Raw genomic sequence first — 27,722 nt, 5'->3', positions numbered from 1 at the left:
TTCCTCCAACTCCAGCCTGGCAACTCCTGTGCCCAGTGGGCAGACCTCAGCCCAGCCATGACTGCTAGGCAAGACTGTCTATGCCCCCATCCCTTACTCTCACAGTGGTATGGCAAAATGCCATTATCCTCATTTTACTGATCAGGAACAGAGAATATAGTTACTAGACAAATGCTATGTTTCAGTGACTTTGACTGCAGTAACACAAATATACTTTGTTTTTTGGGAACAGGAAGACCTTGTACCAGCTGCTTTCTGGATTTTTTTTTTTAAGTGATTTTGGAAAGTCTCCCCCATAGGAGATTTTAGGCACACAGGTCTTCTTGATTTTCAGACACATGATTCACGAATCACCATCTTACATTTTTCTGCTCCCTGAAAGATGCGGAAGAATTAAAAATTATGACATGAAGATTTAGCTGGTGCAAAGAACAATTTTATTATTTGTTTGTTAAAGCATTTTAAGTGCGGCACGAGAACTGAAATACAATCCAGCTTCAGGAAACAGACACCAATTTGCAGACTACAATCAAATCCTGTTTACATAGTGCTGTGCAATAGGGCATTGACTAAGTGATTTAAGCTAAACAGAAACAAGTTCTCTGTTCTGGAATAAGGATGTCCCTACATGCAGTTATTCAGTTATTGTGCTTAAAATTTGTACCCCACCTTAATCCATTTAATGTTTGAGCATAAACAAGCCCTAAAGCTTGAATGATTAAAGTTTACAGTAAAGAGAAAAACCAATGTTCCCACCACTTTCTTGTATGGGATTAAAATGGGTAACTCTAGTCATCTCAAAGAGCTGTTAGACTTGTGATGGCTCAGGGGCTTGTTGTATTTAGTCTTGACTACAGCTCTGGGCATGCAGAGGTTCCTTATTATTAGACCCAGAGACTGGAGTGGAGAAGAATTTAATTCTAAGCCTAATTGTATACACTCAAAATTGTAGCTCTGCACCCTCCATTAACTCTGCCAATTTAGGAAGTCTAGCAGATGTTAAGGTCTGTAGCATCATTAGGAGACATTGGCATGAAGGCAGCTGCCAGAATCCCTCTTTACAAATGATTATCAGGACTCCCACAACACAGGGAGTTGTACACCTTGAAGTTTATGACCATCAGTGAATAGACAGGCCACAGGAGAGGGCAGAGAAGTAAGCGAGACATCATGTTTCATGGCTAGACACACTCACTTGGCTGCCTCAGCCAGGAGTGTGCAAGCAGGTGAATGGCTTCTCTGGCTCAGCACCCATGGAAATCTAGACATCTGTCGTGCATAGAACCCCAGCAGATCAGACCCACCTATGCCTTTTTCACACGTGTAGTTAGGATGAGAGAGAGAGATAAAGAGGCACCCACACACAATAATTAGATCCAGATATCAGAGCTGCAGTCTCCACCAGGGTAGCGGATCTCATGAGCAAGGACGGGTCCATCTGGTTCTTTCCCAAAATCCACTAGGAAGTTTTTATTCACCTTCAGTCCACCTTTCTCAGTGTCCACATCAATCTGCAGCATGACAGAGCCTTCCCTGAACAAGGGACAAGAAAGCAGACATTGGGGGGAGGGGGAAAAGGAGGCTGTGTCCTGGTTTAAGAGATTGCTACACTTTGTTCTTCTCTTCCAGATTTTCTAGTTAACCAAAAGGTCTTTTAGACAGAGTGGAGACGAGCCCCCCACTTTAACCTTTGGGCACACCACTATTCAGGGGTGTTTAGAACACTGGCGTTTCGGTCCGGGACTCAGACTGTAGTGCCCATTGTGACAGGCAAAGGCTTCAGGTACACTGAACCGCCCAACAGAGGCCTGGGAGTTACACTCAGAAGCGTCGGATGGAGAGTTACACTGCTCCACTGAAAACCTTGACTTAGAGCTGCCAATGAATGGGAAGTGACTACAACTAGATGTGCAGTTATACATTAACTGCAAGTGATAGGGAAGCCACACCACGCCCTCATGTGGTCATGTGGAAAATCATCTGCTTTATGTAATAAAAATAATGTATTTGCGGGTGCTTTGAAGCAATACAGGTTTCCTGTAGGCTAGGTCATCTTCAGAATACTAGTATCTAATGAATTCTTCCACACCATTAGAGGAATGATTTCAATATCAGACATTGTTAAATTTTGCAGATGCTCAGAGGCTGTTGTGCCTATTAAGTGTGGGCTGATTCTTACTAGTGTGTGAAACCCTGATATGGGTTAGTAGTGTGCAATGAGCTAATAAAGCCAGTCCTCCTGCACACATCCATGTGCCCTTGGAGGTGGTGCAAACATCACCCACTGCCTATGGCTGGCCCTGGGATTTTCCATCCAAGAAAGTTTTCTTACTTGACAAGGTCTGGGTAAAATTGCTTGTCCCATGCACTGTAGAGGGAAGTGGAGACATATAGTCTCTTGCCATCCAAGCTCAGCTGGATCATCTGCGGTCCACCTTGCACCCTCTTCCCCTGGTGTTACAGGAAAACAAGACCTGGGTTTATAAGCTGCTAGTGGCATCACAAGGAAAGAAGAATGCAACAGGAGGGAGTACAGCAGCATGGCAGGTTCTGCTCCTGGCAGAACATCAGACAACCAGCATTCCTGACTGCATGGGGTGGTGAACCCCTGCATTTGGGCAAGGAGCAGTTCTAACCGAGACTGACTGCTTGCATGATACAGGCTCCTGGCTAACCTGTGCATACACAGACTGGGTTATGCCAGAAAGGGCCTGATTCCACAGCATCTACTCAGGCAAGTCCTATTGTACTTGGATGGGAGTTTTGCCTCAGTAAGATGTGCAGAATCTGGCACTCATATAGGAAGCTGGCACTCATATAGGAAGCTGGCATGCACCAAGAGACAGCTGCCAGTAGAGAAGTATTAATGGAGCAGTGGGGAAAAACAACCAGCATTGCTCACCTTGATCACAAAAGGCTCTGGCTGAGAGTTCAGCTCTTGGTCTTCCACCACAACAATTGGCCCACCTCTTGGAATCTTGCCTCCCAGGAACACCTGCAAGCAAGGGGATGTGCCACAAAGACTTCAGGGTGTCTGTCTTGTGACGGTGCATTCCATATGATTTTATGAAAATATGCTAATGAGTGTGAATATAATGTAACTGGAATATGCTTCATGCAAAAGGTCTCTTCTAAGAAATCGTTACAAAGCTTATAATCAACTGAGTGTGTTCATCCTATTTGTATAAATGTATCATTCTTGTATCTGAAACTAGAAATATGAAATATAACTCTGAGGTCCTATTGTAATTATGCAAAGTGTGGTCAATTAATGGTGGCTTGGAATCTTGATGGCTCCCATTAACCAGGACAATTGGTTGAAAATGGCTCTGTTTATTTGTAAGTCTTCCTTTATACCTGTGTGCTGGGAAGTGGGTAATGAAGTCTTACAGTGACATGTGATCATGTCACCTGAACTGGAATCCATCTTTAATCTGGGGCTTTTCCATTTAGAAGGAGGGGTGGGAACCCAGAGAGGGACAAAGGATTTCTGCCTTGTGCAAAAAATATATAAGGGGTGGAACAGAACAAAGGGGGCTGCAATCATGAGAAATCCCCTAGCTACCACTTGAGCTGGAACAAGAACTGTACCAGGGGAAAGGATTGGGCCCAGACTAGAAAGAGGCTGTCAAAGAAGCTTACTGGAACATCTCTGATGGTGAGATTTGACTGAATTTAGTTTCCTACTGTATTAAGCTTAGACTTGCATTTTTTATTGTATTTTGTTTTGTAATTTACTTTGTTCTGTCTGTTATTACTTGGAACCACTTAAATCCTACTTTTTATATTTAATAAAATTACTTTTTACTTATTAATTAACCCAGAGTATGTATTAATACCTGGGGTGGGGGGTTAAGCAGCTCTGCATATCTCTCTATCAGTGTTATAGAGGGTGAACAATTTATGATTTTACCCGTATAAGCTTTATACAGGGTAAAATGGATTTATTTGGGGTTTGGACCCCATTGGGAGCTGGGTATCTGAGTTCTGGAGACAGGAGCACTTCTTAAGCTGTTTTCAGTTACGCCTGCAGCTTGTTGGGGACGTGTTTCAAACTTGGATCTGTGTTTGCAGCAGGCAAGCGTGTCTGGCTCAAACAAGGCAAGGTACTGAAGTCACAAGGTGGCAGGGAAAATGGGCTCAGAGTTAGTCCCAGCATATCAGGTGACAATCCCAAAGGGGTTTCTGTGACCCAACCCATCACACACGTATGAAAGGAACATGGCCATGAGGGTACGAAATTGACCATCTAACCCCTATGCAATAGAAAACTGTCTTTTTCTCTCCTAAAGAGATGGGGTTTCCCAGCTTCGCAACCTAGTAATAGAAGCCTTTATGATTCTTCATGCATCTGAAGAAGTGGGTATTCACCCACCAAAGCTTATGCTCCAATACGTCTGTTAGTCTATAAGGTGCCACAGGACTCTTTGCTACTTTTATAATTCTGGCTTACCTGTCCCACCAGTTTGGGCTTCCGAGTGTCGGAGATATCATACTGACGAATGTCTCCATGGAGCCAGTTGCTGAAATACAGGAACCTGTCATCCAGTGAGATCAGGATGTCAGTAATGAGACCTTGGAGAGAGCAGTCAAAGGTGGAGTCAGGAAACACACAGAGATCAGCAGACAATGACAAGGATCATATGGCCATAGATCTGTCTTTGTTAGAACCCCAGTCACAGAGCATCAGTGCAGACCCAGATCAGACAAACCTAGTTCAGATACGAAATCCAAGCCCAAAGCAAAAAGTGGTCTCAGCCATATCATTGTATTTATTCGGTTTCCTCTCCAGGTCTCTTTTCGGCCCTCATTAATTACCAGGATTCCAGCCAGGATCAACCCACTCCCTGGAGAACACAACTATTGTGAGTTCCTGTTGAAAAACACAGGGACTCCCACATTCTTTCTAGAGACCACTGTTTGTCAACCTTCAAGCAGCCAACCTGGGAAGAGGAGCCAAACCCCGTTGCCTGCATGGTAGTTTACAAGCAGGGCTGAGCAGAAGCCACTCTTCAACCTAGAACATTCCCAGTCAGCTGGTGACAGAATATAGCAAGCTGCATATGGGCCCAGACCAGAGGTACTATGCTGGAGAATCCAAACCCAACCCTGTTCCAGGATCAGTGTGTTTAAGCTGCTTTGGGAAGGAATAGGAAGCCCTGTGCTGCTCTGAATCAAACTTCAGGTCGAGACAAAAACAATGCAACCAGTTTGTCACAGGCTGGCCAGCCGGCCATCTGTGAGAGTCAGGCCCAGCCTCATCTGTGACTCATTGGCTCCCTTTCCATCTGATCCCGGACAGCTAGAGATCATGTGGCTATTTAATTATTATGCCCAGCTGGGAGGGGATCCTGGGATGCCTAAAAAGGGTGAGAGCTCTGCTAGTGAGAGAAGCTGCAGAAGGGTTCTTAGCTGCTCTGGGAGGTGCTGGAGAAAGGTAACTTCCAGACAAATGTCCTGGAGGAGGGCTAAAGAAGGACAAGAGGGAGATGGCCTCCAATCCTGAAGCAGGAGGGACAGAGAGAAAAAGGGGGAAAGCCCCTGGGAGCTGTAGCCTAGGATGGCCTGAGGATGGCCTTGTTTTGAGGTATTGCTTAAGTTTTATGTAAGGAGAATAAAATTGTGCCTGGAAAAGACTCAATGTGGCAGTGAGTCCTTCATGGGCTGGGGACACATGCCAGTAGCATATAGCTTCCAGCTACTGCTTTACAATTTCCGCGATTGGAGGCAGGGACGGGGGAGAAAACAGCAAGAGGAGATGTTATGGTCATTAAATTGGAGAGGTGGGGGAACCGGAGGCATGGATTTAAAGGAAAGGGTCCAATTGGAAAATGAGCTCTCCCCTGACCAACCAATGATTGGGATCTCAATTGAGAGGCCTTCAAGTCTCTTTGGATACAGAAAGGGGTCTCCCAAATACAGGGACTAGTTGGCATTCCCATTCCCAGAAATCTGCTCCAGGGGAACCAGCTAACTGAGGGAGAATGTGACAACTATTGTGTGATGGTGATAACAGGCAGATACATAGTGTCACAGGCGCTGACTTTCCAAAGCACCAGGCGGTGCTCAACCCCTGGCTCTGCACCAGGTCCCACCCCCATTCCACCCCTTCCCCCAAGGTCCTGCCCCAGCCCTTCAGCCCCGCCTCTTCCTGCCCCCTCCCTCGAGCACACTGTGTCTTTGCTCCTCTCCCTACCCCTCACAGCCTCCTGCATGCTGTGGAGGCACGTGGAGGGAGAGGGAGGTGCTGATAGGGGGACGGCCGGTGGGTGCTCCGCACCCACCATGTTTTCCCCATGGGTACTCCAAAGGGCACTGCAAAAGAATCTCTCATAGGAAGAGACATGGGCCATCTCCTTAGAGCGTCAGTCAAGATGAGCCAGATTCCCATTCATAATACACATTGGGAGATTTTAAACACAAATAGTTATGCAATTGGCAATTCTAAGCCATTCCCTCTTTGGAGGGACACATGCATGTCTTTGAAGGTATGCCAAAGTCCTTGTATAACTGATAAGCTCCTCCATATGCTTCATGCAAAAAGTGTTTGTCATTCAAAATACAGCACAGCTGCAAAGCATGAGAAGGAAAATTTTGAAATGTGCTTACACTAACCTGGCATGTCAGGAAAAAGCCAACCATTCACCTTTTTGCTGGGGACCTGAACCACCTTCTCTGCTGCCCAATCTCCATTCTGTACAAGAGTAAACATAATATTCCCTTGCAGTAAGTCAGCAAGAACCCAATTATACATGGGAGATGCGGAATAAGCATGTGATAGTGTGTACGTAGCATATACAAAGGTACTGCAAATAAATGTTAACAATTGATGTGAATGGCAAATAGGTGACTAGCTAGAAACACAGAGTTAATGATTATATATCTGTCAATACTAAAAATAGAAGCATTGTTCATTGGACCTCAACAATAGCCTAGGTTTTGGAGCACAGCCATGGAGTTATGTCTGCACTACAGATGCTACGGTGGTACAGCTATGGCACTGCAACTGTGCTGCTGCAGTGTAGACATTTGCTACCGCAACAGAAGGGGTTTTTCTATCACTATAGTTAATCAATGAGAGGCAGTAGCTAGACTGACGGAAGAATCAGTTGACCTAGCAGTGTCTACACCAGGGCTTAGGTCGATTTAACTGAGTCTCTCAGAGGTATGAATGTTTCACATCCTATGTGATGTAGCTAAGTCAACCTAACTGTTAGGTATAGGCCAGGGACGGGGGATATATACAGGATGGGTTAGGAGGCTTTGTGCAGTCTATGGAACTGGGGCTATATCTCGCCAACATAACCACCTTGCAGAAACCTTTAGCACAGGCCATAAAGAACATGGCAGGGAAAATACAGTAGCCATTGGGCCAGTTAGTTCACTACAAGGAGTCTAGATAATTATACATGCATATAGGAAAATTAGTTTAATTCCATTTAAGCTGTTCTCGTAAGATGTAAAATGAATGTCCCTTACATGAACTCCACCTCGTATTTAGCTGTGACACAGTACTTTTCCCAGACCTGAAGAAGAGTTCTGGGTAAGCTTGAAAGCTTGTCTCTTCCACCAACAGAAGTTGTTCCAATATAAGATATTACCTCACTCAGCTTGTCATCTCAAATGCACTCCACGAACAAGAATTCTATTGTAAGAACAGGTTGTTTGGCAAGACCTCTCCAAGCCACCCAGTTCTCAAGAGCCAAAGTGTTAATTTTAAAGTGGCTAGAGGTTGAGGGCACATTATTTCACATAGGGATATTGGCTCTTGTTGGGTTCCCAATATAGCAAGTTTTAGTATTTATTAAATGCATCCGATGAAGTGAGCTGTAGCTCACGAAAGCTTATGCTCTAATAAATTTGTTAGTCTCTAAGGTGCCACAAGTACTCCTTTTCTTTTTAGTATTTATTAACTATCTCTTAGTTTCCAAATGCCCACTGGCTTGTAAAGGCACTAGCAGGGCTCAGTGGACACTGAGAATTTCTATAATGCAAGTGAAACTCAGCCAAAGACAAAGAACGTTAGGAGCTTGTGGGAGCTCCCAATATAAGTTGACATTGGCCTATTGATTTCCTTTGGAAACAAGCAGTATTTTCTTGGGCCTTCTAGAGCAAAGATTTGGCGCCTATCCATGATGTTTCTGGGCGGTGTGCCATTTCATAGAGCCATACAGCTTGGTCAACCTGGATGCAACACAAAAAACAGATGCTGCCCAAATCTATCCTAACTGAATTCCATTGTCTAAGTGACCCAGTGGCTTTCTGAAACATGCTCATGTTTACCTTGCCTTCTGTCACATGGCAGCTGCTAGAGTGCTTACCTCTGTCTTGTAGAAGCGATGGATTGCACTACTCAGAGCACAGCCAACATATCCCTCTGCTGCATCAGGGTTGTGGAGGAATCTGATTTCCAGAGGGATGGAGTCTTCCCCCAGGTCAACTGACTGAGTGAAGACATGAGTGGTCCAGTCCCACACGTTAATGTAACGGCCATAGCTCCCTGAGAGATCAAGTCAAACAAAAATAAAGTCAGGAGAGTTGATTTTAGCCTTGGAGAACAACCAATTCCAAGAGCACAGACAGACAGCTAAACAATTAAATGGCAAGGAGAGTTATTGCAGCTGCAGCCTATACTAGAAGAATACATTAGAAGCAAGAGGAAGATCCAGGACAGGATAGGCCCATTACTCAATGAGGGGGAAAAAAACAATAACAAAGTGTAGAAATGGCAGAAGTGCTAAATTACATTTTTGCTTCAGTTTTTACCAAAAAGTTTAGTAGCGACTGGACATCTAACATACTGAATACTAGTGAAAATGAGGGTAAAATAGAGAAAGGACAAATTTAAAATTACTTAGACAAGTTAGATGTCTTCAAGTCACCAAGGCCTGATGAAATACATCCTAGAATACTCAAGGAGCTGATTGAGGAGATAAATGAAACATTAGCAATTATCTTCTAAAAGTCATGAAAGACAGAAGAGATTCCTGAGGATTGGAAAAAGGCAAATATAGTGCCCATCTATAAAAAGGGGAATAAAGACAACCCCAGGAGTCGGCTTAACTTAAGTACCTGAAACATAATGGAGCAAATAATAAAGCAATCAATTTGCAAATATCTAGAAGATAATAAGGTGATAAGTAACAGCAGCATGGATTTGTCAAGAACAAATCATGTCAAACCAACCTAAAAGCTTTCTGTGACAGGGTAACAAGCCTTGCGAATGGGGGGAAGTAGTAGATGTGCTATATCTTGATTTTAGTAAGGCTTTTGATATGGCCTTGCATTAACGTCTCATAAACAAACTAGGGAAATACAACTTAGATGAAGCTACTATAAGGTGGGTGCATAACTGGCTGGAAAACCGTTCCCAGAGAGTAGTTATCAGTGGTTCACAGTCAAGCTGGAAGGGATATCAAGTAGGGTCCTGCAGAGATGGGTTCTGGGTCTGGTTCTGTTCAATATCTTCATCAATGATTTAGATAATGGCATTGAAAGTACAATTATAAAGTCTGAGAACGATACCAAGCTGGGACAGGTTGCAAATGCTTTGGAGGATAGGATTAAAATTCAAAATGATCTGGACAAATTGGAGAAATGGTCTGAAGTAAATAGAATGAAATTCAATACGGACAAATGCAAAGTACTCCACTTAGGGAGGAACAATCAATTGTACACATACATGACTGCCTAAGAAGGAGTACTGTGGAAAGGGATCTGGGGGTCATAGTGGATCACAAGCTAAATATTGTATGAGTCAACAGTGTAACACTGTTGCAAAAAAAAACAAAAAAAAAAAAACAAACAAACATTCTGGGATGTCTTAGCAGGACTGTTGTAAGCAAGACACAATAAAAGTAATTCTTCCGCCCTACTCTGTGCTGATAAAGCTTCAGCTGAATTACTGTGTCCATTTTGGGCACCACATTTCAGGAAAGATGTGGACCAAGTTCAGAGAAAAGCAATAAAAATTATTAAAGGTCTAGAAAGCAAGATCTGTGAGGGAAGATTTAAAAAATTGGGCTTGTTTAGTCTGGAAAAGAGAAGATTGAGCGGGGACATGATAACAGTTTTCAAGTACATAAAAGGTTGTTACAATGAGAAGGGAGATAAATTGTTCTTGTTAACCTCTGAGGATAGGACAAGAAGCAATGGGCTTAAATTGCAGCAAGGGCAGTTTAGGTTGGACATTAGGAAAAGCTTCCTAACTCTCAGGGTGGTTAAGCACTGGAATAAATTGCCTAGGGAGGCTGTGGAATCTCCATCATTGGAGATTTTTAAGAGCAGGTTAGACAAACAGCTGTCAAGGATGGTCTACTCTAGATAATATTTAGTCCTGCCTTGAGTGCAGGGGACTGGACTAGAAAAAACTCTTGAGGTCCCTTCCAGCCTACGATTCTATGAAAGGTTTCAAGGGTTTTAATAGCACAGTGAATGGATCTTTCCTCTTATCTATATAATCATGCCAAAAATCTTCACCCATTTAAAAATCATCATAGGTGAGGGGTCAGGCATCAGACTGTGGGATTCTTTACACTACAACACCTTAGCCTGTGTGCAGTAGAAAACAGAGAAAGACCGAGTTCAATGGGAGACCAGAGGGTCTCAATCCATTGATCCTTCAGGTCTGAACACCCCAGGTTAGCTACATACGGGTCTTTTCAAAAGCAGTATGAGTTGCCTCCAACATTTTGGCTATGTGACTGTCTCCCATGGAGCTGATAGGGAAGAACAAGATGACCTTTTGAGAGGAGGTCAGACTAAACTGAGATGCCCCTTCCTCCTCACAGCTGAATCCTGACACTGAGTACAGCTCTATAGCAGCCCTTGTGGCCATTCAAGTTCATATGTTCCCAAGGTTTTGCTGAACTTCTGATGTCACCAGCTGGAACTATTAAAGAACACTCAGAGTAGGATTTGCCTGCCTTGTTTGGGGCCATATACATTGTGATCTTTAATGACTGGTGTAAACTAACTCAGCAGACATCTTTATATGACAATTTTGCCTATGTACTCTGAAATCACCAGCCTTCATTGGTGATAGGAGAGTCCCTGGATGCAGTCCTCATTTTATTGAACACTGGACCAGAAAGTCACCAAATTTTAAACAAACACACTCTCACCAGTCTTTAGGTCTGCTGGGTCTAACCCATTTGCCAAGACTTTTGGCATTCCCCATTCCGTGCTCATCAAGACATTATGTCGTGGCTGGTACCAGAAATCATAGCCAAGTGCAGGGATGTTGGATCCTTTCTCCCAGTTCCCCTTCACCTCAAAAGTCTCTCCATCCAGCAAGATAAAGCCACCTGATGCCAAAAACAAAACAAATTGTTTGATTTTAATCACCCAGTTTAAGAACTTAAGCAGGATAAGACACATTGCAATAGTGAACTCTTCTTCTAACAGACAATAGCATGTTACATGTACTCTGAGGGAGGGAGGAGAAAGCTTTCTGGAAGGAGATGTTTTTTCTGTGCTTTCCATTGCAAGGGCTTTCATTAATATTTCTACCAGTAAGCAAATTAACTCAAAGAGAATTTCCTCCCAAAGATTTAACAATGAAGTATCTTAACATAAGTGTCCTGCTAACCAGACATATATGCCAACTGGCCAAGCAAAGTAAGGCCTAGCACAGTCCTGCTTTGAGCAGGGGGTTGGACTAGATAGACCTCCTGAGGTCCCTTCCAAGCCTGATATTCTATGATACAACTCAACAGCATTTCCGTTAGCCTGTATGCGATAACTTTGGAACACAGCATCTGATCAATTCCAAAATTTAGGGAATGATCTAGGCATCGATGGGAACAAGATATGGATTTGGGTGCAAATCAGAAAACGGTAAAAGCCTGATTCAGAGGAAAACCAGGGGCCCCAGACTGCCTGGTGCTGCAGGCAGATGAATTTCTCAGCTGCCGCCAACATGTATCAGGGACAATTGGTAAACTTGCCTAATGAGGAAGTTGTCTGTAGACTGGGCTAACAGAAATCAGAGCCTTACAAGGAGGGTTTATAGGGGTGCAATGGAGAAGCAGGGCCTGAGGAGGACTGGGGGAGAGTAGTGGTGATGAGGGAAGCAGGAATCTGGATGGCGGGCATGGAGCCCCTAGTAGAGGGGAAGGAAGGGCCACAGAGCGCCTGACATGTAGAATTCTCTTCTAAACCAAAATGTTTCAGTTCCCTTTGTTCTGAAAAGCAATGCCAGCACATCTGGGGGATCAGCCCTATCCTAGTTAACAACTGACAGCAACTATGCAATAAGAAAGCCCTATTACTCTCAGCGTAGTACACCTGTTGGCAAGTGTCCAAACTACAAATATTCACAATTGTCCCCTTCTTAGGCTCAAAGCTCTCAAGGACTGAATGTGCCCTAGATACTGAACTTCTCTATAAACACAGAGGTGGGTACTCCAAATCAGGACTGAATCACATTGACAGGGAACTGTGTTTGTGAAATTTGCCCTGCCACGCCTCCTGAAGTACCTATTCTGTGGTGAAGTAGAGAACTTCTGACTCCAGGGCTGCTAAGCTGGCCAGCAGCTCAAAAGGATTGCAAGTTCTCAACAAGGCTTCCAGTTTTGTAGCTTGGATTTTTGTAGCAAGGATTCCTTCTCTTGAATGTCTACAGGGGATAAATACCTTTGCCATTGCCGGATGGGTCTCCCATGCTGCTGATCATGATATCACCATTGCCCAAGCAGTGAGTTGTGTGGGGATTGGCTAAGCCGCACTTCCAGAATACATTCACTGGTTCAATCATCTAAGGAGAGTTTATATGCACATAGTCAATCCCTCCTTGGTCAGGCCACCCTCAGTCAAAAATCAGAGTGTTAATCCCTATCCCCATCCAGGAGGGTTTCCTGACATCTTAAAACTCTTCAAAGTTCTAGGCTGTTAGATTTTTTTCCACTTGAAAACTCAACCCCTGTGTTCTGGGCTTGGCCAGACAGAGAGAAGGAAATTATGACTAAAGCTGGGCAAAATTTTTCAACCGAAACATATTTTCAGCAAAAAATGCAGATTTGGTGACATCGAAACATTTCATGAATTTATGTCAATTTCACCAAACTGTTTTGGGGGAGGGGGGGAAAGGAGAAGAAACATTGAAACTATTCACGAAAAAGATTTAGATATTTATATTTTTCCCATTTGATGAATTTTTGTTTCAAAATTAAAAAAAAAGTTAAAACATGCTTGAAATGAAAACAAAACATATTATTTTGGGTTAAACAAAAAATATTTTGTTCAGCCTAAAACTAATTTCCTTTTTAATTGCAAGTAGACTGAAAAATCTTTTGTTTGCCCAGTTTGAACTATGAAGAGAGAATAAACAAAATCCCAGTGCTTTGCTTGCCTGAAGTTCAAAGGTACGAGTTCGTATACATTTTAATCAATTCCACTGTCACTAAGTGGTTCTCCTGAAGAACGTGTACCCTGCTGCTACATTGAAAGCATGTCTCTAGTCGAAAGACAAGTTATGTGAAACCAGTGGCCCAGAGTTACTCAGTATGTCTGAAAGTCAGAGCTGTCTGTGACACACTGGATGGAGTTTAGTCTGTCTGAATCAGCAAGACCGGTTAGCTAAATTGTGACTCCAACATCTTTATTACTGGGGATTGTATTAAAGGCAAAGAAAACACTGCCTGATTTTCAGGTGCCAGCTTAATTAGGTACTTAGAAAAAGGCGGTAATTTTAGCGTATCAGGTGAGCTAGTTCAAAGCAGACATCATTGCTCTAGAAAAGGGTTTCCCCCCCCTCATCCCCTTGTATGTACTGTTTAGTCACACTTGTTACCCAAAGAAGCAAAGTTACGCTAAACTACAAGTTGTACGTTGAGGGCACCAATTTACATCAGGTTGAGGGAGGGGGGTGTTGCTCTACATATAGAACTCAAGAATTTAAAGAACTTAATCTTCTTTGGCTGTGGAAAAAGAATAATTTTCTTTCAAATTCTAAGACTTTTGAGACTGACCAGTTCTTAAGGTTCCCCAAAAGCCCTAAAAACCTGTTCTGGATTTCCTCATCCACATTCATAAGTGGGAAATTTTAGTTCCCATTTCCTGGGTGAGATACATCTCTTGGAGTCACCTCAGACATACTTTATGTATTCTTGGAGCCCGCATGTCTGTGCCCACATCCACCACATAAATGCGGGAAGAAATCAGACTGGGAAGAATCAGCCGGTTCCGTTTCTTTGTGACATCCCCAAAGCAGCTGCTGCAGGTGTTCCACCCAGAGTGATGGAGCTCGTCTCGGAGATTGGGCATGGGCAGGCGGTGGATCACCTATGAAGTCAAAGGCATGGTTCGGATTCAGTCTGTAAGACAGGCAGTCCTAAGAAAAACAGTTCTTTAGAAATACAGACATAGCATAGGAAACACAAGGGCAATTGTTGCTGTTATCCAGGCAGTAGTTCTAGGTCAATATTTTCAGAGTAGTTTAAGAATCCCTTGATGCTCAATCCTTTAGGTGGTTTTAAAGAAAATCCTATTCTGGGTCATTAGCACAGGAGACAGGACTCCTGAGTCCTATTCCTGGCTCTCTACCACCATCATGTGTGATATTGGGCAAATCACTCTCTGTGCATCTGTGACTGGGTGTCCATCCCACATAAGGCTTGAAGAGGTTAAGGTGGCCAAGTGGGCCAATTAAATACTTAGGCTGCACCTGGAGGAGGAGCCAGGGAACAAGTAGGACTAATTAGAGATGAAGCTCAGCTGGAGAGGAACAGGAGGGGCCTGTGGCTGAGAGTGGTAGGCAGCCATGCATACACTGTTAGGGTGAGAGAAGGTGAGGTCACCCAGGGATAAAGCAGTAAGGGATAGGACTATGCAGACCTTGACAGCTTGTTGTAGGGTCCCAGGGCTGCAACCCAGTGTAGAAGGTAGGCCTTGGTTTCCCAATGGCTTGGGATCCCCTACAAGCACTGGGAAGTGGCACCATTAAGGGGCAGTGATTCCTGAGACACATGATTTCCCCAGAAGGGGAAAACCACAATGACCTAGCTGGATGGCCGAAAAATGAAGAGAGAGCAGTTGAGTCATAAATGATCTGGAGGATGGTGTGGATTGCACCCTCGGCAAGTTTGCAGATGACACTAAATTTGGAGGAAAGGTAGATACGCTGGAGGGTAGGGATAGGATACAGAGGGACCTAGACAAATTAGAGGACTGGGCCAAAAGAAATCTGAAGAGGTTCAACAAGGACAAGTGCAGAGTCCTGCACTTAGAACAGAAGAATTCCATGCACCGCTACAGACTAGGGACCGAATGGCTCGGCAGCAGTTCTGCAGAAAAGGACCTAGGGGTTACAATGGACGAGAAGCTGGATGAGAGTCAACAGTGTGCTCTTGTTGCCAAGAAGGCCAATGGCATTTTGGACTGTATAAGTAGGGGCATTGCCAGCAGATGGAGGGACGTGATCGTTCCCCTCTATTCGACATTGGTGAGGCCTCATCTCGAGTACTGTGTCCAGTTTTGGGCCCCACACTACAAGAAGGATGTGGAAAAATTGGAAAACATCCAGCGGAGGGCAACAAAAATGATTAGGGGACTGGAACACATGACTTATGAGGAGAGGCTGAGGGAACTGGGATTGTTTAGTCTGCAGAAGAGCAGAATGAGGGGGGATTTGGTAGCTGCTTTCAACTACCTGAAAGGGGGTTCCAAAGAGGATGGATCTAGACTGTTCTCAGTGGTAGCAGATGACAGAATGAAGAGTAATGGTCTCAAGTTGCAGTGGGGGAGGTTTAGGTTGGATATTAGGAAAAACTTTTTCACTAGGAGAGTGGTGAAGCACTGGAATGGGTTACCTAGGGAGGTGGTGGAATCCCCTTCCTTTGAAGTTTTTAAGGTCAGGCTTGACAAAGCCCTGGCTGGGATGATTTAGTTGGGGATTGGTCCTGCTTTGAGCAGGGGGTTGGACTAGATGACCTCCTGAGGTCCCTCCCACCCTGATATTCTATTCTATGAGGAGTCCTGAGAGAGCAAGACAGAGTGACAGAGTGCAACTGCAGGAAGGAGTGTTGGCTTGGCAGAGATAATCCCTAGATGTAGCCAGAAAGAGGCACTCTAACAGTGAGTAGAGAGCCCTGTGACAACATCACAGGTGAATTTGGACATCATGACATCCTAACATTTGTTTTTAATGGGTGTACTATTAAATGTATCTAATATTTGGAAGGTAGAAAGATTACACTTTTTTTAACCATGTACTAATTGGTTCTAAAATACAGTTTTACCTGCTAACTGAAAGCTGTAGCCTTGGCCAGGTAGATTGTGCTTTCCCATTTTATGACAGAACAGATTTGTTTTATAGAGTTCCTAAAACAGGATCACCCTACTCAGCTTAAACAAACAAGTAACTGACAAACCTGTTGGATGTCCCCAACAAATTTGATCCTGCAGTGATTAGTAATCTTGCCCAATGCCTACTGACAATGGGGTTTCAGAGGGAGCTACTCAAATGCTTACTAAGCAGAAAAAGGCTTTGAAAGAGACATGGAACAACAGGTAAATATTAGCCTTCGGCAATCCCTGGAAGATTCCCAAGACCAAGTTTAGAAAGAGGCTGAAAACTCAAAGCAAACACACCACTAAGCCACCAAGTTTCATATAGCTTTTATGTGAAATCATAAACCGGGCAAATCGAAGAGGAACCTTTTGGAGGAGGGTTGAGTTTAGAGTTTCTAATGAAATAGGAAACAAGTTGAGTTATCCATGGTTTGAGGTTTCATTGTGAACTGGCTGCACATCTCTAAGAAATGTAGCATGAAGTTAGATTGATAGTCAATAGTGAGACATCTATTTGAAAGTGGTGATGGAGAAAGATCTACCAGAGTCAAATACCAAGAAGACAGCAGACAAAGAAAGATTAATGCAGGACCCTTGGGATCTAACCTTCTTAATTTCAGGAGGTCCCAGATAGGATAGCAAGAAGTGGAGCAGAAGGAGAAATGGCAACATAAAGCTGACCTCCCCCATTTGGCAGGAAAATTAATGGCTTAGGAGTGGGCACAAGACAAGAATCCATCGGATAGATAGATATGAGAGAAAGAGAGAGAGAGAGATTGTTCAGGGTCCTCCAAATTTTCGTGCATCAGGTCCCCATTTAGCCACCAATGGCAAGCACAGAAAAATTTTCCCTTTGGAGAAGGGTTTCAAGGAGCTGCAGCTAAAGTGTTACTAAACGGCACTAAAGATGCTTGGGGTCAGCCCAGGCTAAGTACAGAAGATTAGAGCCAGAATCTTGACAGGGGTACCTGGCAGTAGTGTGGAGATTTGGGGTCAACATCCACTGTGGCCACATAGTCAGGTTTCTCTATCCCAGTGTTTCTGTAGATACAGGGCAGGTACACAATCTCCTCTCTGGGACCTTGCAAGGCAGAGAGCTTGTTTAGATCAACAGCAATCAGCTTCACACTATCCCCAAAGCAAGCCTGGAAGGAATCTCTCACTGGGTTGGATTTGCCCAACTGAAGCATAGGTGCTGGAACTAGGGCTGCTGGGAATACTGCTGCACTCCCAACTTGAAGTGGTTTCCATTATACACAGACTTTACAGTTTCGTTCAATGGCTCTCAGCACCCCCACTATAAAAATTGTTCCAGCCTCCCTGAAATGGAGGTTGGGAACCTTTCTCCTTAGTCTTCCTCAGGGGTGGGGTGGGGTAGATATTATCAGAGTCTTCATTATGCAGGGAAGCACACTAGGCAGGGGTCAGTCTGAAGGGGATTTCCCTGTCTGTGGCATGGCCCATTCACAGTTTGGGGTTCTATTAGCCCATCTTTGCTCAAGGAAGACTCATCCTTGGATCAGAGATATTTCTGAAGGGCCCTTTGAATGTGAAGTGCACACACTTTCAAAAAATTATCCTTAAGAAGGAGATCCCAGGGAATCTCCCTACCCCTTTCAAGGGCTCGTCTCCCCTTCCATTATGCCAGCTGCAGAATAGAGTTAGCTAATGCTACACACAAAAGGCACCTCGTTCACTGAATCTGAGGGTACTTCAATAAAGCTCTTGTTTTGGTAACCTAGATTTCAGAACACAGTTGACAGGACTTGCCTTTCATGGCATCTAAAGGAGTCTTGTACCCAGGACCACATGCTCCACATTTTGCTGATGAAAGAGGGGGGAAAAAAAAAAGGTTAGATATCTCCAAGTTATTTACCTGCACATTTTCCAAAGAGGTCGCAGACTTTGGGTGCTCAGCTTAAGAGATCTTAGACCCAGTTTTCAGAAGTGCCACCCACAAATCCCATGGACCAATAAAAGCTGAGAGCACTCCAGACCTCTGACAATGAGGCCCAGCATGTCAAGTTGAAGATCCAAAAATGGAGGAAAGTTTGGGTCTTAGTTTTCAAAAAGTCCCACCCTGCAATTTAACACCAAATGACTGAATCATAAGCAGTCAGCTAAACATCTGGGATTTAGAAAGACTTGATTTGTGAAAGGTCTTAGGGATTGTAGGGAAGCACTGTCAAGAGCTCAGCTAGACAGATTGCTCAATTTGACCAACCCATTTTATTATTATAGGAAAACTGTGCAGGCCTCTTCTGTGTATTACCCCTTGGAGTGGCTGTTTCTAGGGATTTAGAAACCGGTTAGGAGCCAATAGTGCAGAGTGTTTTGCTTAGTGGGGAATCCTCACCTGTACCACCTTCTCACTGCTAGAAACTCAGTTACCCAGCTTCTGCTCCTCAGCACTCCATCCTACCTTCCTGCTAACTGAAACCTTCATTGATCTCTAGCTGAACTCCTCAACTAGTCTCAACCAGCAGAAGGGGGGGTGGGGGCAGCTCAGTTGCGAGTCCATGTTCCCAGAGACTGGGAGGGAACACGATGAGTGGCGGTGGAGGAATCTGGCTAGCAGCAGGGGAAGTTCAAATTTGGCTGGAGACTCAGAGCTTGTTCCTTTATTAGGGGAGATCAAGGTACATTAAAACACTAGAGGAACTGAAAACAAGTGTTCCTCTGTGCTTTAAGGGTTCAAGCGGAATTTAATGGATTCAATGTGCATTCCATGTGTAGCCTGATCTATGAATCATTAACTGCTGGAAATAGCCTACCTTGCTTGTCACCATGGAAGGTTCCCCCCCCCCCCCCCCCGCTGCTGGTGATGGCTTATCTTAAGTGATCACGCTCCTTACAGTGTGTATGATAAACCCATTGTTTCATGTTCTCTGTGTGTGTATATCAATCTCCCCTCTGTTTTTTCCACCAAATGCATCCGATGAAGTGAGCTGTAGCTCACGAAAGCTTATGCTCTAATAAATTTGTTAGTCTCTAAGGTGCCACAAGTACTCCTTTTCTTTTTGTGAATACAGACTAACATGGCTGCTACTCTGAAACCTGTCATTAACTATACTGAATACTTAAGAATTCTCAGTTATCACTTTGAGATTTGATAGGTTCTTGTCCCAAAATCAGGCCCAGTATTATTAAAATTAGTTCAGTTGAGAACCCCAGTGTTTACAGTTGTGGCACTCACACTTTAGGAATCCTTTTGTATTTACAATAGTTTATCAATACATTTAGCATATTCACAAACACTCTAACCCAGAAAGACAGAGATACTACAGAACGTACATCTGAACATGTACATACTCACACCATCCCTTGCAGAACAACCTGAAATGTTAGCCATTGTCTTCCTCATCACCATAAACTTCCTCCTCATCACTAGTGGTCATCATTCTGGCACCTCCCAAGGGCTACCTCTCTCGCTTTTCCTGCCCACAGGCGGGGATACAACTTTTATAATATGGTATGCTGATGTCACTATATCTAAGGCATTTTCAGCAGAGGTTTCTCCCCATTCCTTATTTGTATTTCCTCGCCCTACTAATGTTGGGGTGCCCTTTTCCTATAGATTAGCATATTAAAGATCTCAACTTATTATCATATATGTCAATTCATTGACATGGCACTCTTGTGGTTAGACATCTGCAGATGTTCCCATCCTAAGATATCCAAAAGCTGGTATTGCTCATGTTCCTGTGGTTGGCTGGTATCATTATGGACAAGCTTCCCCCTTAACCATTCTATTCTCAGTTCCCCAAAATGTAGGGGTGACCACTAGGCCATTTATCTGTGCCAAAGTCCATAGGCCTCGAGCCTTATGGTAACTGCTGAAGCCAATGTCTTACAGGATACAGGCCTGAAGGTTCCTTACATTACTCCTGAATAAAATAAATGCTAAAGCTAGCTCCATGGACGACACACATTCGTTTGGTACAAAGCCTCACAATTTGGAGCTGTTGATCACTTTCAAATCAGGACTGTGACAAACACCACATCCAGGTCATGTAGAAGGAGTAGTAGAGGTGCATTCTTCAGCAAACAGACATTGGACAGACAGTGGACAGTTACTAGCCTTATTTCTAAAGGTTTCTTGGCTCCCTTTGTATGAATGTGGGAGCATATTCATTTTAACCACTGAGGAGCACTATGGTTGACAGTTAAATAAAATAATAATAAAAAATCTACTGTATAGCAATTGCTACTGTAACCGTCAGTATTCCAGACAGTCACAGGATTCGTGTTTAAGGTTTACATTAACAAATAACATCTAGGATCAAGAAAATATTATCCTGACACGCTGTTTAAAAGCATATTAACACCACGTGGCAAGTTTATACACCTTATCAGACTATACAATTCTGCACTGCTATAGTCACAATGCTCCAGTCCTGCTGAACCCATTCCAACACGGAGGTAGAGTCGAACTGCCGCTCCCCACCCCCATTTTATACAAATAATGAGCAGCCAGCAGCAATGTGATAAATTGAGATAATTCTGAGCAGGACCAAAGAACATGATGCATGTGTCTGATAAATGACTTGACATTTTGTGAATTTTCACCACTGTGTTATAATCTTATATAGTGACAAACAAGTTCTTCAAAACAAACCCTACAGAATCCGATACCTTCAACTCAATAGGATGTGACAGCTGTATTTCCCCATTAAATCAGGTTACTATTCTTTAGGAAACAAAGATGACAAATTACTTTGTAGAATCCACTCACTACCTTCTGAGGTTTGTTACTTTAAAATATGATTTCCTCAAAAAGTGAGGGCGTTTTAGTACTAAATAGGCTGTCTAAGAAGACTGTATGAAAATAGGCAAAAGGATAAACGATCTGATGTATTTCACACCATTGGATGTCTAAGCTCTGTAAGGCACAATTTAAACTTTATTAAAAATGGATACATATAATTAAACTCTGTCCTATTTTTCCTAGTCACCTACATTAGCAGGGACAAAACATGGATTAGACCAGTACTAGATTAGTATTGCACAAATAGGTTGTTCTTTTGCAGATTAATAAATTAAGAGACCACTTAAACTAAAATGTTTGCTAAAGATAACCTAGGGCAAGATGGTGACATTCCCCACCTTTCTTCTTCCCCTCCCCCACTTTACTCCTCTTCCTTCCTTCCCACTTTCTCTCTGTTCCTTCCCTACTTGTTCAAATAATCTGTTGTAATAAAATGTTGAGGATCTGTTTGAAGTTGACATATAGCTTTCACTGTACTTTGTGTCAGGCTCTTCATGAACACACAAGTCATGAATCTGCTATTTGTAGCAAGATGTTGCTAAAAATGTTTACATTAGAGATATTAACGTGTCATTACACACACTAATAGTCGTCATTAAATGCAGCTTCCCTGCTATCTTGGCGCCTGACTGAATGTTTAGAATACCTTGAAGTTGGACTGTATTTGTAATAGAAATCTAGCAAAAGGCCAACATTCTTTTGCAAACTATTATCATTTATCATAATGTGACTGGGATAAGTAGCTAGTCCAGTTTACTGCTAGATCAGGAATACTTGAGGTTTTTTCCTCCCCAAAATGTGGAGGATATCTTTATTGACAAAGCTCCTCTGCCATGCAATCCACCTCCCCTCCCAGTCACCATAAAGATAACAGCCTTGTGGCAATTACAGCAATTGCTCATGTGGAAGCTATATTTTTAGTGCAGAGTATTTTGTCCTTTTTCACCAAGATGTCACACTAGACTTGATTCTTCATTTCCCTATATCTTGGACAGCCATTTGCCCCCGTGCAAAGTGAGGGTAAGACACTGCCATTCTGATGTTGGCAGCATTTTACATTCTCTTTCTGCAGTCATTTACACCAGTGCTAGGTGCAGGAAAGTAGAGTGTCCCACTGTCTCCTTTTGCTCTTTATTTTGTCTCTGTAGCGGGGTTGTATTGGAAAAGCCTGGGAGGTGGGCCAGTGCAAGCCCACCCACTGCTAAAGGCCCAGGAACCACTGGACCCAGGGACCAACTGATTGCGGGGGACAACTAATGAAAAACAGGGATCAGAGTGAAGGTCAGAGGTTCAAAATGAGGATACCGGTTGGGGACACCAAGCAGAGAACCTCGGACAGAGCCCACTGCTCCTCAAAGCTGTCGAGGGAGCCAGCAGACGCTGCCCAGTGGAACTCCGCCCGGATGCGTGAAACTAGGGAGGAACAGAAATAGGCCCCGCAGTTGCAGAGCACTTCCTCATTCAACATCATCCTCCTGGTATTATAGATGGAGACTTTGGCCAGAGCCAGGAGGAGGTTGACGAGGAGGTCTCGCAACATCATGGGGCCATGGATAGGGTGTGCAAAGAGGAACAAGTGTGGGGAGAAGTGCAGCCAGAACCTCCACAAGAGGTTCTGGAGGAGCCAGAATAGGGACTGCAACCTGGCGCATTCAAGATAGGCGTGTGCCAGGTACTCCCTCATGCCGCAAAAGGGGCAGGCCTCAGGTGTAGGGGTGAACCATGCCAGGTGCACTCCTGTGCTCATGGCTACATGAAGGAGTTGCCAACTAATGTCCCCAGTGGGCCGTGAGACCAAGGTGGAATAAAGGCTGGCCCACCGGGGCTCCTCACCCTCTCTAGGTGGAAGATAGTCCCGCCATTTGGTGTCGGGGCAGGACACGAGGGTGAGGAAATGCAATGTATGGAGCACGAGCGTGTACAGATGATTTCTGGGCGTGGTTCGAAACCGGATTGGCTGCACGGTAGTGTGGAAGCGTGGAGGCCAGGGGGGCTCGCAGAACTGGGGCCCGAGAAGAATGTCCAGAGGGCCAGGGGTGAGGGGTGGGCGGGGAATGCCCTCTCGCAGGGCTTGCCGCAGGAAAGCGAGAGAATCGGGTGACAAGGTGGCCTTCACCTCCTGGAGTATGCACCTGGGGGTTGGAAGGGTGGAAAGCCCCATGCGTCGTCTGAGCGCACGGGGCTCCACCCAATCCCCCCTATCGTAGTCCAGGACGTCTCCGACTCTGGTGGTTTCTGCCAGGACCAACCTCCGTCTGTAGCGGGGTGGTCACCCTGCTCTGGCCCTGAAGGGGTTAAAGCAGCCCTGGAGAGGGCTGCAGCTGGGGAAAAGGAGTTAAAACAGCCAAGCTAGGCTGATTGGAGTAGTTGGCCACACCTGTGGCCAGCTCAATCAGGGCCCAGCTGGCCCTTATAAGGGGGCTGTGGGCCAGAAGCAAAGGAGTCTTGCTCTAGCCCTGCAGTGGGAAGGGCTAGCTGCCTGAGAGGAAAGTACCTTAAGTGGAGCAGTGCTGGGGAAGGGCAAAGGGAGCTGGGGAGCTCCAGCCTGGTAAACCCCCAGGCTGCAGGCCTTGTTTAAGGCCAAAAGGTACTGGGGCTGCAGAGAGACAGCCTGAGGATAGGCAAAGGCAGCAGGCACCTTGCCAGTGATGAGTGGCCGTTACGGACGGCAGTCTGCCCCAGTGAGCGGGGGATAGATTATGATTGGCAGTAGCCCCTGAGGCAACCTGAGTTTAGAGGATGGGGGTTCCCCTGGGAGGGAGACCCAGAGTGTGGGGTACTGCTAGGGCTCTGTAAGCTGGAAAAGAGTTAATTCCCAGCCTACCAGCAGGAGGAGCCGTGCTGGTGAGTCCTCGCTTCGCTACAGCTTCCATCTGTCCTGTTTCCCACAGCTTAAACCAAGAGGTGAGGCAGCCGCATGTGAGCAGCCAGCTCATAATCAATCAACCACCAGCAAGTGCTCCATAGGCCACAGCTTGGCAACCTCTGTTCTAGTTAACAAGAGGGTATATGGATGGCCTACTGCAACATTTATATATTGTATATTGAAGATATGAACCATAATTCCCAACAGAACAGTGAAAGAACAGACCTCAGGGACGTGCAGCGCTTCCTCTCCTGCCACCCAGCAGAGTTTAAAGTTGAGGGAGGCAGTTTTCATGACCTCATGGAAATAGTAAAGGGCCATTCTTCTGATGATTCCAAGAACCCCCATACAACCAAAGGTCATCCCTGAGAATTACAGTTCATCCCCACCCTAGTGTTTTAACCACACCAAGCTCTGCTAAATGAGAGAACCTGCTGTACAAAGTCAGAAAGTGAAGACTGTATCCTCTAGTCCAGGGGCTCTCAACCAGAGGTCTGGGCTCCCCTGGAGGGCTGCAAACAGGTCTCAGCAGGTCTGCCAAAATAAACCAGAGAGCAGGGCTTAGACTCAGTGGGGCCCAGGGCAGAAAGCTGAAGCTTGAGCTCTGCCACCATCCTGCCACCCAGGGCTGAAGTTGAAGCCCAAGTAACTTAGCTTCATGGGACCCTGGGCAATTGCCCTGCTTGCTACCCCTAATGCCAGCCTTGGCTTTTAATCTAGTGGATATGCAGAAAAACAGTTGTGGGGTGCAGGTGGGCTGTGGAATTTTTATAGCATGTTGGGGGGACCTCTGACAGAAAAAGGATGAGAACTCCTGCTCTAGTCTAGTGGTCAGAACAGGGGACTAAGCTCAAGATACCTAGGTTCTAGTTGTATGTATTGCTGACTCACTGTGTGATCCTAGGGCAAGTCACTTCATTTCTTTGTGCCTGTTTGGGAATAATAATACTTTCATAGATTCTAATGCCAGAAGGGACCATTGCAACCATCCAGTCTAACCTTCTGTATAACACAGACCATAGAACTTCCCCAAAGTAATTCCTAGAGCAGATATTTTAGAAAAATATCCAGTCTTGATTTTAAAATTGTCACTGATGGAGAATCCACCATGACCCTTGGTAAATTGTTTCGATGGTTAATTACTTTCACTGTTAAAAGTATATGCCTTATTTCTAGTCTGAATTTGTCTAGCTTCAACTTCCAGCGATTGGATCATGTTAGTCCCAGGGGGCTGTAGACTTTTAATAAATAGCAGTAAAATGCTTTCAGATTTATTGAGCAAAGGTGCCATGGGAATACAAAGAAGCCCAAAGACACTAGATACCATGCAAGCGATAAAAATGGGACGTGGTAGCCTATTTTAAGAATAATTTCTGAGAAGAACAGTATTTTAAAAATAAAAAGGTCATTCCCTTTATGCTTATGCAACCTGCCTGTTACATTATTATGGCTGAGCTATAAAGCCTATTGAGGCAGCTACAGTAAATCTGCAGACTGTTCAGATAAAACAGGAGTTGTTGGAAGTCTGCCTAAAGAGACTATAGATTTTATAGACTTACAACATGCAATATGATCACAAAAACTGTTTCAGCTTCTGGATAGAGAATTGCATGCCAGTTAGTTCAATGTAACAGCCGTTTGCACAATCAAGATACTTTGCTACATAATTTAGTTTAAAGCAGTATGTTTGAGGTTAAAGAGTATGAAAGATTACAGCATGTTTAACTGCACTACTAAACTACTACACTTTTATGTATATGATTGCACAATTTGAGTTTGACATTGTGTACCATGATTCAGCAACATTAAATTCTTACAGCCAAGTTATAACTGCCTCCCATAAAACAAAAACTTGTATAACGAGCCTAACAGACCTTTCACATTGATCAACACAGCCCACCACTACTACAGTATGCTTTGTAAATTAGCTTACATTAAAGCACGTCTGTGCTATACTCTTTTTGAGATGGGGGAAACCCATTTACAGAAAATCAAATGGGATTAAGTCTTTAGTTTTCCTCTTCAAATTGGAAGCATTAGATTGGTGCAGTGGAATATCTTTTGCACATCATCTGCTTGTTAGTTTGAACAAACAGGCAATTCTCTTATCAAGCTACAAGATTATGTTTAACTTATCCAGTAACATATTAAAAAAGAGGTAGTCAAATAAGTTAGTTTTATGACATAACTTTGCCCACATTAAACTGATGAGCATATACAGCAGACCTGGAGGACAATAGCAGTAATTATGCCATTGTTCAGCAGTCACAAACTAAGCATTAACAGTATGAAAGGGCCAAAAGTAACACTCATGTGAAAAAGCGAAACAAGACCCCACCCAAACAAACTGATCACTCATGATCATGGAGATTGAGGATTCTGTCTCAACTCTAAAAGCCTGCACAAGAGGGCTTCCTCCTCCCGCATCGGAGATTGATTTAGGGTTAATCAGAAATCCATGAAGCATCTCAATTCCACGTTGGCACAGAGACGTAGTTTTCTCTATATGTATGGTATTCGGATCACTCTTTAGGCATGTACACTGCAGTCATTATGAGAGAAGCCTTATCTGTGTTACTAATCAAATCCTCCTAATAAACAAACTCTAGTTTACTTTTCACCATTTATGCTGTCACAACTGCAAAAAGGAAATATTCAGATTGGACAGTTAAACCAGTCTAGTCAGTTTAGCGTTCTGCCTCGATAAGGGTTTTTTACCATGGTCTCCAAAGACCTTTTAATGTAACATGACAAGCACAATATACTAGTTAGGCTGTAAATAATATATGGGAATATTTATATCTAAAGAAAAAAATCCTCTATTTGTGTTCATTGTTTCCCCAAAAAATGTTTCCAAAAGGAGTTTATATTAGTAGTAGGATTTGTAGAAAGCAAGTAAATACAGTGTTATATGTTGGTCCTTAGCTACCTGACAGTCTCCCTTAAAAGAGGGGAGGTTCAGAATTAGTCACTCAGCAAGATTACTGTTATTACTCTTTCATGCAGCTTCCAAATTCTGAAACAAACAAATGTAGCTGTTGCTCACATACCAAGAGATGCAATTAAAGATTTTAAAACTTAATGTTATTTTTAGTTTAAGTAGCTTAAAGAAAAACTTTTTATCAGTCGAACAAAACTTTAGCCCACAGTGCTCCTTACATGTACTCTGCACTGGTTATTCAGTAGCAAATCTGCAAGTCCCTGCTTAGGGAAAAAGTAGGAGGTTTCAAAGGATAAATGCTGCAGCCTGCAAATACCAACAGCGGCAAGATAACAGGTTGTAACCACCAGCCAAAACTGTGGATCTTCATGCCTAATGCTACTTGCAGACTGGGGACAGTTTCTTACCCATGTTGAGTGCCTTCTGGTCAGATCTTCTCAGCTGCTTATGACTTGGAATAAGCAGCGTTTGCAGTGTGACAGGAGAAGATTCCACAGAGCAAAGGCTGGTATTGAGGGATCATATATAGCAGTCCAGTGGGCGGGCAGGAGGGTTTGAAAGAGGTAGCTGCAAAGGGGAGGTCTAATGGTGGAAAGCATGTAGGAGGTTCCAGAATAGCACACCACCTCCTTCTTTCTCCCTGCTAATAATACACAGGGAAGCTATTAAGGCTCTGAAGGATTCTACTGCTCCCTTCCCCAAAAGTTGAGTAATGCAGCTGGTTCTGGTGGAGCTCCCACCTGCTTCTACCCATATACTAGAGATGTGTGTATGTTTGCGGCACACCAATAGCTTTCTTACACAGAGAAAAAAGAGGCTTTTAACAGTGAAAGGGAGAGGAAACAATTCTGTTCATA

At 44.0% G+C, this 27,722-nt stretch overlaps 1 protein-coding gene across 4 annotated transcripts; it reads right to left on the bottom strand.

Annotated features, from left to right (window-relative positions):
• Window positions 1-418: 418 nt before the first annotated feature.
• SELENBP1 (selenium binding protein 1) lies at window positions 419-27,584 on the bottom strand. 4 transcript variants are annotated; one of them, XM_038383050.2, is made up of 12 exons: window positions 27,273-27,584; window positions 18,061-18,114; window positions 17,259-17,371; window positions 14,098-14,283; window positions 12,637-12,757; window positions 11,124-11,306; window positions 8,322-8,500; window positions 6,616-6,694; window positions 4,454-4,575; window positions 2,903-2,995; window positions 2,333-2,451; window positions 419-1,533 (listed from the first exon to the last, which is right to left on the bottom strand). In XM_038383050.2, the coding sequence occupies exons 1-12, from the start codon at window positions 27,274-27,276 to the stop codon at window positions 1,371-1,373; spliced, it is 1,416 nt and encodes a 471-aa protein (XP_038238978.1). In that variant the 5' UTR covers window positions 27,277-27,584; the 3' UTR covers window positions 419-1,370. The 4 variants fall into 4 exon arrangements, with proteins under 4 accessions (XP_038238978.1, XP_043358171.1, XP_043358173.1 ...); XM_043502236.1 differs by lacking the exon at window positions 27,273-27,584 and adding an exon at window positions 19,603-19,690; XM_043502238.1 differs by lacking the exon at window positions 11,124-11,306 and having other exon boundaries at window positions 27,273-27,426.
• Between the last annotated feature and the right edge of the window lie 138 nt (window positions 27,585-27,722).

Source organism: Dermochelys coriacea, chromosome 24 (genome assembly GCF_009764565.3).
Source record: "Dermochelys coriacea isolate rDerCor1 chromosome 24, rDerCor1.pri.v4, whole genome shotgun sequence".
NCBI lineage: Eukaryota > Metazoa > Chordata > Testudines > Dermochelyidae > Dermochelys > Dermochelys coriacea.
This window is presented reverse-complemented; position numbering and strand designations above follow the sequence as displayed.